Source organism: Berghia stephanieae, chromosome 11 (genome assembly GCF_034508935.2).
Source record: "Berghia stephanieae isolate SIO BIC M18660-M18661 chromosome 11, UCSD_Bste_1.3, whole genome shotgun sequence".
NCBI lineage: Eukaryota > Metazoa > Mollusca > Gastropoda > Nudibranchia > Aeolidiidae > Berghia > Berghia stephanieae.
Genome location: NC_088370.1, coordinates 26,350,249 through 26,364,754, shown reverse-complemented (window position 1 = coordinate 26,364,754; position 14,506 = coordinate 26,350,249). Strand labels below are relative to the sequence as shown.

Here is a 14,506-nt window from a genome sequence, read left to right as displayed (position 1 = left end):
TATAACGGACCAACACACAAAACTATGTGTAATCGTGAACGTTTATAGTCCGGAAAATACAGTTTAGTGAGTATTACTCCTAAACGCGGATGGCAAAAAACAATAACAAAGACCCGAGTGACGTCAACTTCGATCTATCTTTTGCTATTATTGCCCGTTTAATGCTATAGAACCATAAGATAGTATGCGCTTGGCTAAGAAACTCACAACATTGCCATCCGGAACTGACCAGCACACAAAACAATGTGAAACCTTGAACGTTTTTATAGTTATAGTCTGGTTAATACAGTTAAGTGAGAATTACTCATAAACATGGATGGCCAAAAAAAAACAAAACAAATGCTTGAGTGACGTCACTTTCGTTCCATCTATACATAACATTATGCGTACCGATTTTATTCTGATTGATAGCGTTTAGTGAGAACTAATCAAGTCAACGGGCTGTATGGATGTTGTGACCTTGGCTAAGAAACTCACAACATTGCCATCCGGAAATATAACGGACCAACACACAAAACTATGTGTTACCTTGAAGGTTTATAGTCTGGTTAATACAGCTTAATGAGAATTGGATTCAATATTATGATGTCACGTTCGCCCAGCAACGATCAGCTTGGTTCTAAACAAAGAAAATCGGTACTTTTTATTTTTCATGCTGGCTAAAACTTTTTCACATGACATGTGATCAGAATGTATAAAACATATACTGTTTTTCTCCTCTTGATACACTCTTATGCTCGTCGGAGAAGTATTTCATTAGGGTGTCCGCCATTGTTCCGATATTTTAGAACTATGCGTCTTTATGAGGGAAGTGACGTCACGACTGTTGAAGCCTTTTAACCATAAACATGGATGCCAAAAACAATACCAAAGAGCAGAGTGATGTGTACTTCCTTCATTCTAATGTTTGTACACAACCGACTATATTTGTCCGAGCGGGTTTGAGAGTACGTCACAAATCCCGTCTTTTGATTGGTCAAAAATCTACTTGTAAACTGCCTTCGGCCGTAGCCATGGTTAACTTATATAGCCTGACACTAGAACCACGAAGTGTTATAGATAGTTCGAAGATGACGTCACTCAGGTCTTTGTTATTGTTTTTTGCCATCCGCGTTTATGAGTAATGTTCACTGAGCTGTATTAACCCGACTATAAACGTTCGTGGGTACACACAGTTTTGTGTGTTGGTCCGATATACTTCCGGATGGCAATGTTATGAGCTTCTTAGCCAAGCGCATACTATCTATAGTTTGACGTCATTTTTAAAAGTTTTTTTTTTTTGCACCCTCTAGTTTTTTTTGGCACCCTCTAGTGAGTTGTCGTTAGTAGAGCTCAGGGAAACAATTGATCCCATTGGTTGAACTATTGAATACAACTCACGATTTGTTTTCTTTTGTGGCCAAAGACTTGTCTTTTGACGTCAATTTTTGGTCAGTGCCAGGCTATAGATAGTATGCGCTTGGCTAAGAAGCTCATAACATTGCCATCCGGAAGTATAACGAACCAACACACAAAAGTGTGTGTATCCATGAACGTTTATAGTCAAGTTGATACAGTTCAGTGAGCATTACTCATAAACGAAGATGGCAAAAAAACAATAACAAAGACCTGAGTGGCGTCATCTTCGAACTATCTATAAGTTAACGATGGCTACGGTTGGGCTATCAGGCCTGCTTATAGGGGAAATTTGTCTGTAGGGTCTATTCCAAGGGAAGACTGGAATATCCCAGGCGTGAGCCGCATTGCAGCGCCGCAAATTGAGCTAGGGCGAGGTGACTTGCTCGAGGCCACACAGCGCAACGGCGGGTGATCGTACTTGTTACCTTTCGGATACGAAGCAAAGACCATCCAGTTGAGCCATGCTGCCCATTGTTAAACAAAATAAAAGATAAATAAATACTTAAAAATAAACCCCACCCAACTCTCAATAAAATAATAAGATAAAAACAAAAACACAAACAACGAATAATAACTAAAAACAGCCCACCTCCTCCTCCCTTTCCATCCTCATCTCAAAACTGAATAAATCGAATTGAAGCAGTAGAGATACAAAACAAAAATGAAAATCGATTACATTCAACCTGACCAAAACACCTGATGTTCCCCCCTCCTCCCCCCCCCCCCCCCCCCCCCCCCCTCCAATCCCCCTACTCACCACAGGCATTTAATTACCAGTTGAATCACAGCCTAAACAATTCGGACAACAGTTGTTGTTTGGGTTTTAAAAATCGACCGATAGGAGAAGAAATACTTATTCATGTCTTGATTTAAAAAAAAAAAAATCCCTTTGTGGTCTAGTTGCTTAATGGATGGAGCCGACGTGCACTTATTTGCAGGTCTGATAACCCAATTCCTTATGGGCTCATTATTGTAATGGAAATCTTTTTTTTTTATAAATGACGCACAATATTGTTCATTACAGCAGTGTTAAACTGGACCCATAAGTGGGTTCGAGTGTCAAACCTGTAGGCTATATATATATATATATATATATATATATATATATATATATATATATATATATATATATATATATATATATATATATATATATACACGTCGGATGGAGGACATGCCTAATACAGATAGGAATCTGGTTCAGATGCTCTTTCAATAGCTACGGTTCTTCTTCTTCGTTAATTGTGTGTATACCAAGGAGTGGGTGGAATGCTGACAAAGCTCTATTATTATTATTATTATTATTATTATCATCATCATCATCATCATCATCATCATCATCATCATCATCATCATCATCATCATCATCATCGTCATTATTATTATTATTAGGAGGGGAGGGGGGAGGAATCTAATCGAACTGTCATATGTCCAATGGATTGAGACAATGGTTCTCAAAATAACAAGCAAAGAATATAATATGACAGAAGGATGACCCTGACATTGTTTCCGCACAGCACACCCCCCCCCCCCTCCTTCCAACCCTTTCCCGCGCGCCTTTTCACCCCGTCTTATTGATTTTTCCGTGTTCATTCTTTTTTTATTTTTTATTTTTTTGTTTTTTGTTTTGTTTTGTTGAATGGGCATCGTCATAAACGGCGATGTATTCTGTACGATTGACCGACGCCATAATGTTTACGTGTTAATCCAACCGCAACGACACGGGCAGTGTTAATGGGTTCTATAACTTTAACAGGTTTCTAAGGGGTTGGATTCCATGGCTTTGCCGTAAACAGACCTGCTTACCTTTAAATTGTGAAATTGAATGTAAGATTCATTTTTTAAAAAACGAAAACAGATAGTGCGGACGTTTCGGGTTTCCCCTTTATCAGCAAAACAGGATGAATGAAACACTACAGACGAATGGGATAATGAACAGTGGTGATTCGCCCAAAATAAAGAAAACAACCAAGAACAAAACAAACAACAAAAAACAAACAAGCAAAAAGGTAGAAGAAAAAGATTAACCCAACACAAAACAGTTTTTGAATTAGTGCAGTTCCTTACTGGCAATTGTGAAAAAACAAAACAAAACAAAAAACAACAACAGAAAAGCCTCTGAATCGAGCATCGTAATGCGACGATGAAATTATGCTGTAGAAAGGTGCTTTTTTATACAATTATTAATCTGTGTATCCGCATCATTGATTTATTTACTTTTTTTTTTTTTCTTTTCGTTTCTTCAGACGTTCGCAAATATGAGGACGAAGACAGCAACGCCGACATTGGCCATTTGGCGGACATGACGTCATCGTTCTACAGTTCCAGCAGTTCTTCCCAGCGAGCAGCGCCACCATCTCCATCGCGCGTATCATCAAATACAGAACCACAATCGTCGTCTTCGTCATCCTCGTCTTCTTCTTCTCCCTCTTCATCATCGTCTTCGCAAGACAAGTCATCATCATCATCATTATCGCCATCATCATCATCATCATTATCGCCATCATCATCATCATCTTCGTCGTCACACAGTTCTCACCGTTCTAGCTCGTCAACCAAAAAGCTTGTGGACCACGCTTGCATGGTGGGCCTTGACGAATGCCTGGAGACGGCCCACTGCGTCAAGCCCAAGTCTTCCAAAACCAGACAAGGTCATTGCCAATGCAAAGACGGATACAGTAAAACCAACGATTTGAATTGCAGGAAAGATGGTACGTTTCTGGCACCATATTTCGCGATGTCGATTTGGGCAAAAAAAAAAAAAAAAAAAAAGAGAGAGACAGAGAGAGAGAGAGAGAAGAGAGAGAGAGAGAGAGAGAGAGAGAGAGAGAGAGAGAGAGAGAGAGAGAGAGAGAGAAGAGAGAGAGAGAGAGAGAGAGAGAGAGAGAGAGAAGAGAGAGAGAGAGAGAGAGAGATTCTTGCTTTCATTACTCGCTCTTCACTCTCTCTTCCTCTCTTTTCTTCTCTCTTCTTCTTCTCTTCTTCTTTCTTCTTTCTTTTTTCTTCTTTTCTTTTTTCTTCTTTTTTTCTTTTCTTACTTTTTTATTTTTTTTTTTCTTATTATTATTATTATTATATATATTACTTATTACTTATTACTTACTTACTTACTTACTATATTATTACTATACTATACTATACTATATCTATTACTATACTATCTACTACTTACTATCTACTTACTACTATATACTATTACTTATTATATCTATACATATCATTACTCTATATATTACTACTATATCTATTACTACTATACTATATACTACTACTACTACTACTACTACTACTACTACTACTACTATACTACTACTATACTATACTACTACTTATACTACTACTACACTACTACTACTACTCTACTATACTACTACTACTACTACTACTACTACTACTACTACTACTACTACTACTACTACTACTACTACTACTACTACTACTACTACTAATACTATACTACTACTACTACTACTACTACTACTACTACTAACTACTACTACTACTACTATCTACTACTACTACTACACTACTACTATACTACTACTACTAACTACTATACTACTACTACTACTACTACTACTACTATACTACTACTACTACTATACTACTACTACTACTACTACTACTATACATACTACTACTACTACTACTACTACTACTACTACATCTACTACTACTTACTACTAACTACTACTACTATACTACTATACTACTACTACTACTACTCACTACTACTACTCTAATACTATATACTACTACTACTACACTACTACTACTACCTACTACTACTACTACTACTACTACTACTTACTACTACTACTACTAACTACTACTACTACTACTACTAACTACTACTACTACTACTAACTACTACTACTACTACTACTAACTACTATACTACTAACTACTACTACTACTACTACTACACACTACTACTATACTACTACTACACTACTACTCACTACTAATACTACTACTACTCTACTACTATACTACTTACTACTACTACTACTACTACTACTACTACTACTACTACTACTACTACTACTACTACTACTACTACTACTACTACTACTACTTATACTACTACGTTACTACTACTACTAGTGAAGAATTCGCAACTTATGATGCGGGGAATTAAAGGCTATTACAAACAGGCACTCATCGGTTTTACATTTTACACTACCGTATTGTGGAAATCAACAACATAGATTGAGACGAATCTTTTGAACTATCAACGATCAAAATGGGTTAGGCGTAATATGAAAGTATGTAGGTGCGCGCAAATGAATTTGACAGTAGGGCGGCCTGCAAGATGGCGATTGAGAGGGCGCTGTTTTTGTTGTTTTTTGTAATATTAAAAAAATTTTTTTTTTTTTTGGGGGGGGAGGGAGAACTTTTTTGTTTTAAATTTATTTATTTATATTTTAAAAAAAAGAATTTTTGAAGGCTTTATTCATGAGCAATGGTTTTTTTTTTTTTTTTTGTTTTTTTTTTTTTTGGTTTATTTTTCATTAAAACTCCCAGACCAACTTATCTCTTTTAATTAGTATCAATTACATTACTTACTTAATCCTCTTCGGGCATTGAGGCATAATATAGGCATCCACCAGACATCTCCATTTTTTTTTTTTTCATTTTTTTTGCGGTCGGCTGCTCTTGCGGTGGTGGCTGTATTCCTGGACATGCCTACTTTCTTTATTTCTATCTCCATGGTCCTTATCCAGGTTTTTTGGGTCTTCCCTGCTTTCCCTTCCCATCTGCTGTCCAGTACATGGCTGCTATGGGAAGTGACCCGTTTTCCATTCTGGACACATGACCCAACCAACGCCATCTTCTTTTTATTTGGCTTTCAATGTTAGTGCAGTCAGCTTTCTTTAATAGCTTGAACGAAATTGATGTCACCCGGGTCTTTGGGTTTTTTTTTTTTTTTTTGTTTTTTTTTTTGTTCTTTCCTTTTTTTTTTTAATTTATTTATTTATTATTTTTTTTTTTTGCCATCCATATTTATGAGTAATTCTCACTAACATGTATTAACCAGACTATAAAAGTTCATGGTGACATATAGTTTTGTGTGTTGGTCCGGTATACTTCCGGATGATAATGTGAGTTTCTTCGCCAAGCGCATACTACATATAGATCCACTGTTTTTATTTTTGTTGGCCAAAATTATGTTGAAAATTACGTTAGCTGGGTTTAATTTCAACGTGTTAGATGTTGGGGTAACGGAATGATTCAAGAGCAGTTTTTTAAAGCCCAGACCAACTTACTAATCAAATGGTCCTTTTAATTTGTATCAATTGTATTAGTTAGATTTAATTCCAATATGTTAGATGTTGTTGGGACGGTGGGGTGACTTCTGTCGTCCCATGCCGCCACAACATTCTTTTATTATTGTTATTTATTCATTTATTTGTTATTGTTTAAATTTATTAACATTTTTATTGTATTAGTTGTTTATAGATAGTGTGCGCTTGACTGAGAAGCTCATAACATTGCCATCCGGAAGTATAACGGACCAACACACAAAACTGTGTAAATCCATGAACGTTTATAGTCAGGTTAATACAGTTCAGTGAGCATTACTCATAAACGCGAATGGCAAATAACAATAACAAAGACCTGAGTGACGTCATCTTCGAACTATCTGTACACACGTATCTACGCCTACATGCATATCTTTTTGTTGCCCCGTGTGATGTCGGGGGTCCCTCAACTGAGAGGGTGCAAGAATAGCCCAACGCCAAGCCAGCGGGTCGTCAAAGGCGACTAATGGTGTGTGACTCCCACTTTTTGAGTCACCTGGTCCTCCAGGTTGGGGGTTGTCGAAGGATTAACACAAAACAACTTCCATAAAACTCAAACCGTTACAGAAACGCAGACGGACAAATCATATTCTTTTTTTTTTTAGCTTGCGCGATCGAACGAAGAGTTTCTGCAATGACGGAATTTATGAATAACGAGTTTAAAAAGTTAGCTCTGGATAGAGAAGGGTGGAAATTGTTTGTCTGTGGCCTATAGATAGTATGCGCTTGGCTGAGAAGCTCATAACATTGCCATCCGGAAGTATAACGGACCAACACACAAAACTGGTTGTATCCATGAACGTTTATAGTCAGGTTAATACAGTTCAGTGAGCATTACTCATAAACGTGGATAGCAAAAAACAATAACAAAGACATGAGTGACGTCATCTTAGAACTATCTATACCTGACCCAGGGTTAAAAAGGCGATGATGATGATGATGATGATGATGATGATGATGATGATGATGATGATGATGATGATCATTTTTTTTTTTTTTTTGGGTGGTCAAATCTGATTCAAGAGCAATGTTTTCTTTTTTCGTCATCCTAATCCCACACAACAACAATCGACTGGATGGGCTATTTATAGTTAGGGTTAGGCGTCATGTCCCGTCCTACATGTTAAATTTTGCTGTTGACCAGGGACCCCTTGTAAAGCGCTTTGAGCACGTTTAGTGGATATTACTCTATATAAAAGCTCAATTTTTAATTTTTTTTTTTTTTTTTTTTTTTTTTTTTACATCTTCAGGATTGAAACAAATCAATACAAATAACATCAGACACGAATGACGGGACGAAATTAGTCTTAACAAAAGAGTTATGTGATTTTAAAATTATTTTTCTATTATACTGTGGAAATTAACATAGATCGAGACGAATCTTTTGAGCCACCAGCGGCAAAATAAATAGGATTCAATAGTCTGATGCCACGTCCGCCCAGCAACGAGCAGCTTGGTTCTAAACAAAGAAATTCGGTAATTTTTATTCTTCATGCTGGCTAGAATGATGTGATCAGAATGTATAAAAGTCAAAACATGATCAGATTTATAATGTCCTTCTCCTCTGGATACGCTTTTGTGTTCATCGGAGAAGTATTTATTAAGGGGGTCCGCCATTGTTCCGATACTTTAGAACCAGTTTCCAAGTTACTTTGCGTCATTACGAGGGAAATGACGCCACGACTGTTCAAGCCTATTATGGCAAATCCTATGGCCAAAGGTCAAAGGTTATGGACTCATGATTATGCCCCATCAGATATTCTAAATACTATTTGAATCAACAGGCAATGGATTTACCCTTATTTATTTAAGAAAGGTTTGCAAGTTACTCGTATATCAATCTGTGAAAAATAGTTTTCTGATTTGTAGATTTGCCAGTCAGTAATTCTGTGCTCGATGATAAAAATTTAACATTGGCTGTACGGATTAATGTTGATCCCCAACCCTATGTTGTTTTTTTTAAAGAATAGATTATTATTATTATTATTATTATTATTATTATTATTATTATTATTATTATTATTATTATTATTATTATATTATTATTATTATTATTATTATTATCATTATTATTATTATTATTATTATTATTATTATTATTATTATTATTATTATTATTATTATTATTATTATTATTATTATTATTATTATTATTATTATTATTATATTATTATTATTATTATTATTATTATTATTATTATATATTATTATTATTATTATTATTATTATTATTATTATTATTATTATTATATTATTATTATATTATTATTATTATTATTATTATTATTATTATTATTATTATTATTATTATTATTATTATATTATTATTATTATTATTATTATTATTATATATATTATTATTATATTATTATTATTATTATTATTATTATTATATTATTATTATTATATTATTATTATTATTATTATTATATTATTATTATTATTATTATTATTATTATTATTATTATATTATTATTATTATTATATGTATTGTGCATTGTTTCTAGTTTCTAATGACAATTTTTATATTTAATCTGTCCTGTTTAGCGTCACACTCTTCGTCATCTGAAAATAAGGTACGTTATTATCACCGCTATCATCATCATCATCTTCTTCATCTTCGTCATCATCATCATCATCATCGTCGTCGTCGTCGTCGTCATCATTGTCATCATCATCATCGTCGTCGTTGTCATCATCATCATCATCGTCGTTGTCGTCATCGTCGTCGTCATCATCATTATCACCGTCGTTGTCATCATCATCATCATCATTGCAATCACCACCACCACCATCATCATCATCATCATCATCATCATCATCATCACCACCACCACCACAACCATCATCATCATCACCACCACCACTGCCACCACCAACATCATCATCATCATCATCACCACCACAACCATCATCATCATCATCATCATCATCATCATCATCATCATCATCATCACCACCACTGCCACCACCACCAACATCATCATCATCATCCCCACCACCACCACCATCATCATCATCATCATCATCATCATCATCATCATCATCATCATCATCATCATCATCATCATCATCATCATCATCCCCACCACCACCATCATCATCATCATCATCATCATCATCATCATCATCATCATCATCATCATCATCATCATCATCATCACCACCCCTCCCTTTCTAATAATTATTACTTCCTTTAACGATACATGTATTCCTCAATCCTTCTACAGAAAGAATCCACTTCCAAGCCAACCCCATCCACGCCTAAACCAGGTACGATAATTCATTATATTGTGACGTGTATTTTTGAGCGATCTTATTTTTTCAGGTTGCCTCCCTTCGTTCATTTCCTTATATTTTTGCTGGAAATGTTTATTTATTATTTATTTATTTATGTTTTTTTTATAGTTATGTTAATTCATTTATTTGCTCATTTATTTATAGTTTTCGTTAATTGTTTTTGGTATATTTATTCTATTTCTTCATTCATTTATGTCTTCATTTCTTTATTCATAAATTTTACTTATTCATTCATTTATTTTTTGTTGTTTTTTTAAATGTTTATTTATTTGTTTATTTATTATTTTTTGGCGTTTTTTTTCTCCTGGATTGATTCATGTATTTATTTATTCTTTTATTTATTATATTCGATACAATAAGTAATCTGAAGTCATGAAGGCTTATCTACGGTAAGATTCGTTATACATTTGCATGCCTAAGTCATCGCTTTTTTACTTTACTCGTGTTTGTGCGGCGCCTGTTAATATCACTTGGTGGGTGGGAATTGCTTTTTTTTTTTTTTTTTTCGTTTTTGTTGTTGTTGTTGTTGTTTTTGTTTTGTTTTGTTTTGTTTTTTTACTTTACACTTTTTATTATGACTTTAACCCTTTTCTTACTAACTATAATGAAAATCGTCACAATCGTTACGATACAACCAATATTTTTCTTATTCAAATTTCTTTTTGTACATCCATAAAATTTAAACAAAATGAAAACTGTGTGTTGTACAGTATGTTTTTGGTAAAGGAGTTGTGTATGGCAAGGACATACTGCTATTATTGTGTTTAAGTGATAAAAAAAATGTATATATTTTGTATTAGTTGGGTGTGAGGTATTAAGGAAAATCCTGAAAATGGCTGGTAAGGAGAGGGTTAAATAAAACGAAATACGCATCTGGAGTGTTTTCATGAGCCATCAGCTCCACGGAACTAGAGTTCATCCCGGTTTCTTTAGCTTTTAACTCTCTCCATACCGGTCATTTTTAGTATTTTCCCAAAATGGTAGGCTTACCGAGCCTTAAAAAAAAAATGATTTTTTAAACTCAAACAAGCTCTCTACAAAACAACTTTATGTTCTTATTAATTTCAACGAAGATCATTCTTCAAAGTTTGTGATTTACAAAATAAATCTGAATAAGAAAAATGTATATTGTGTCATGTCGTGACAAATGTGACGATTTTGCTGCAGGTGGTAAGGAGAGAGTTAACGGACAGTAGCAATTGCTTGCTACCCTTTGGGTAGGACGCTGGTCTATCGCAAAGTACCCCTAAGTTCCACCAGAGCAAGCTAGTGGACTCAGCTACCCAATCAATCACTGCTGGGTTGGACTTTTAAATTTAGTTTTAAAATTATTTATTATTATTATTGTCAGAAGGCAACGGGAAACCACTGACGTATCATCCCAAGATCGTCATGATGTCCGTCCAAGCGAATCTAGTCAACGACGTCAATGGATGTTTTTCGAGCAACTCGATTACAGCCTCGTCCGGTAGAGATAGTCATGCAGGTGAACAGGTGACTCTCGACCGTCATCCAGCTACTGTGCACCACCAAACATTACGAACAGCAACATGGAATGTAAGAAGTCTGTACCAGAAAGGAAAATTAGCAAATGTAGTTATGGAAATGAAGAGATTGAATATCAATGTTTTAGGATTATCAGAAGTTAGATGGAAAGGAGCAGGAGAACTTAATTATGATGACTGTAAAATTATATACTCAGGAGGAGGAGAACACCAAAGGGGAGTTGGAATTATACTTGATAATAAAACGGCGCGAGCAGTCAAAGGATTCTGGCCCATATCAGACAGAGTAATGGCAATCAAACTACAAGCAAAACCTTTTGATTTTGATATTTTACAAATAACGCCCCAACCACCAGTCACGATGATGAAGAAGTGGAAAATTTCTATCAACAAATAGATAAAGCAATGCATCAGTTTAAGTCTTCAGACATAAAACTCATCATGGGCGATTTAATGCCAAGGTGGGCCGAGAAAGAATAGAAGATATTGTGGGCCCACATGGTCTGGGAGACAAAAATGACAGAGGTGATCGTCTTATTCAATGGTGCCGTCAACATGATCTGACAATCACAAATACTTGGTCAACAAACCACAATAGAAGGAAGTGGACATGGAAAAGTCCTGGAGATGGAGTGAGAAACCAAATAGATTACATACTCATCAGCAAACGTTTCCGAAACTCGGTTTTGTATGCCAAATCTATGCCGGGGGCTGACTGTAACAGCCATCATATACCTGTGCTATGCCCCATACGAGTTAAATTGAAAATCTGCAAAAGAGCAAAGGCTAAACCTAAATACCAACTAGACATTCTCCGGGAGGAACAGAAGATACAAGAAAAATTTGAACTATCAGTAAGAAACAAGTTTGAAGTGCTTGGAGAACTAACAGATATAGAAGAGAAATATGAGCAGTTTAAAGACAGTGTTGCTGCATCATTAGAAGAAAATGTTCCAACCACACTTAAGTTGCAGAAGAAGAAATGGATTACTCCAGAGATATTAGAACTAATGAATGAGAGAAGAAAGGCCAAAAATCAGGAAGAAAAATACAAGACTCTGAACAGGCAGATAAAAAGAAAATGCAACGAAGCTAAAGAAGACTGGATAAATGAACAATGTCACTATATAATGTCCTGCAAAGAAAAAAATGGCAAATTCTTCCATCAGAAAATCAAAGAAGTGACAAACAAAACTAAATCAGGTGCTAAAAGTGGATGCATCAAAGACAAGCGTGGAAACACCATCATGGACAAAGACTGCATTCTAAACAGATGGTCAGAATATATTGAAGAACTTTTTTTTGATAATCGAGGAGAAATGCCTATGATAAAAGAACTGGAAGGGCCTTCTATAATGAAAGATGAAGTTAGGAACGTCATGAAAAGCATGAAAAATGGAAAAGCTGCAGGACCTGATGCCATAACAATTGAAGCCTTGACTGGCCTGGGTGAATGGGGGATTGAATTCATCACAAACCTTCTAAATCAAGTGTATGACACAGGAAAAATGCCAACTGATATGAAACGATCCATTTTATAGCACTACCAAAAAAGCCAGGGGCAGTTGATTGTGAACAACACAGAACTATTAGCCTAATGAGCCACCTCACAAAAATTCTTTTGAAGATAATTTTACTAAGAATAAGAAATAAAATACGACCTGAAATTGGGGAGATGCAATTTGGTTTTGTTGAGGACAAGGGTACCAGAAATGGAATATTCACATTATCAATGCTGATGGAAAGATGTATTGAAGTAAATAAAGATCTGTATATGTGTTTCATCGACTATTCAAAAGCCTTTGATAAAGTACAACACGAAAAACTATTCAAAATTCTATCATCCTTGGACATTGATGGTAAAGATTTAAGAATATTACGGAATTTGTACTGGGAACAAGAAGCAGCAATGCGTGTTGACAACGAACTAAGCAGTTTTACACCTATTAGAAGAGGAGTTAGGCAGGGGTGTGTTTTGTCTCCAGATTTATTCAACCTCTATAGTGAAATGATATTAAGAGATATCGAACATAAGAAGGGGGTGTGTATTGGAGGAAAGAATGTAACAAATCTGAGGTATGCAGATGATACGGTTCTACTGGCAGAATATGAACATGAACTACAAGAATTACTGGATGTTGTAGTCAGGAGTAGTGAAAATATGGGACTGGAACTGAATATATCTAAAACAGAATGTATGACGGTATCTAAAAATAATAACCCACCAGCCTGTGTAATAACAAGCAGAGGACAAACAATACAACAAGTTGAATGTTTCAAATATTTAGGCTTCAATGTAACATCCAATGGAAAATCAGATTGTGAAATAAAGAAAAGAATAGGTATGGCGAAGAATGCATTCAACCAGCTGCATACAATTATGAAAAACAGGAATATTAGCATGAAAACAAAAATCAAAGTCCTGGATTGCTATGTACTGTCTGTGCTGCTATATGGTTGTGAGAGCTGGACCATAAACAAGACCATGGTTAAAAGACTGGAGGCAGTGGAAATGTGGTTTTACAGAAGAATGATGAGGGTGTCATGGATGGAAAGGAAAAGAAATGAAGAAATTTTAGAAATGGCAAACAGAAAAAGATCACTGATAACAAAAATCATCAAACGCCAAATGGAATTTTTAGGACACATTATCCGCCACCCTGGTTTGGAAATACTCGCCTTGACTGGAAAGATGAATGGAAAAAGAATAAGAGGAAGACAAAGAATAACGTATTTGAAAGGGATAAGAACTTGGACAGATGAAGCTGAGAAAGGTGGCGCTGCTTTAATAGAATTGGCAAGAGATAGATCAGCTTGGCGGAAGATGACCTCCGACGTCTGCTTCAGATATGGAACTACATGATGATGATTATTATTATTATTATTATTATTATTATTATTATTATTATTATTATTATTATTATTATTATTATTATTATTATTATTATTATTATTATTATTATTATTATTGTTGTTGTTGTTGTTGTTGTTGTTGTT

The 14,506-nt window shown here is 35.0% G+C and overlaps 1 protein-coding gene across 1 annotated transcript in view; it reads left to right on the top strand.

Moving 5' to 3' along the window:
- Positions 1-14,506, top strand: part of LOC144956609 (dyslexia-associated protein KIAA0319-like protein) — a gene marked incomplete in the record, with an annotated part of 87,406 nt that overhangs the window by 4,492 nt on the left and 68,408 nt on the right. The window contains 3 exon segments of the mRNA XM_078887225.1: positions 3,645-4,109; positions 9,252-9,280; positions 9,935-9,977. Of these exon segments, the coding sequence (XP_078743351.1) occupies positions 3,645-4,109; positions 9,252-9,280; positions 9,935-9,977 (537 nt within the window).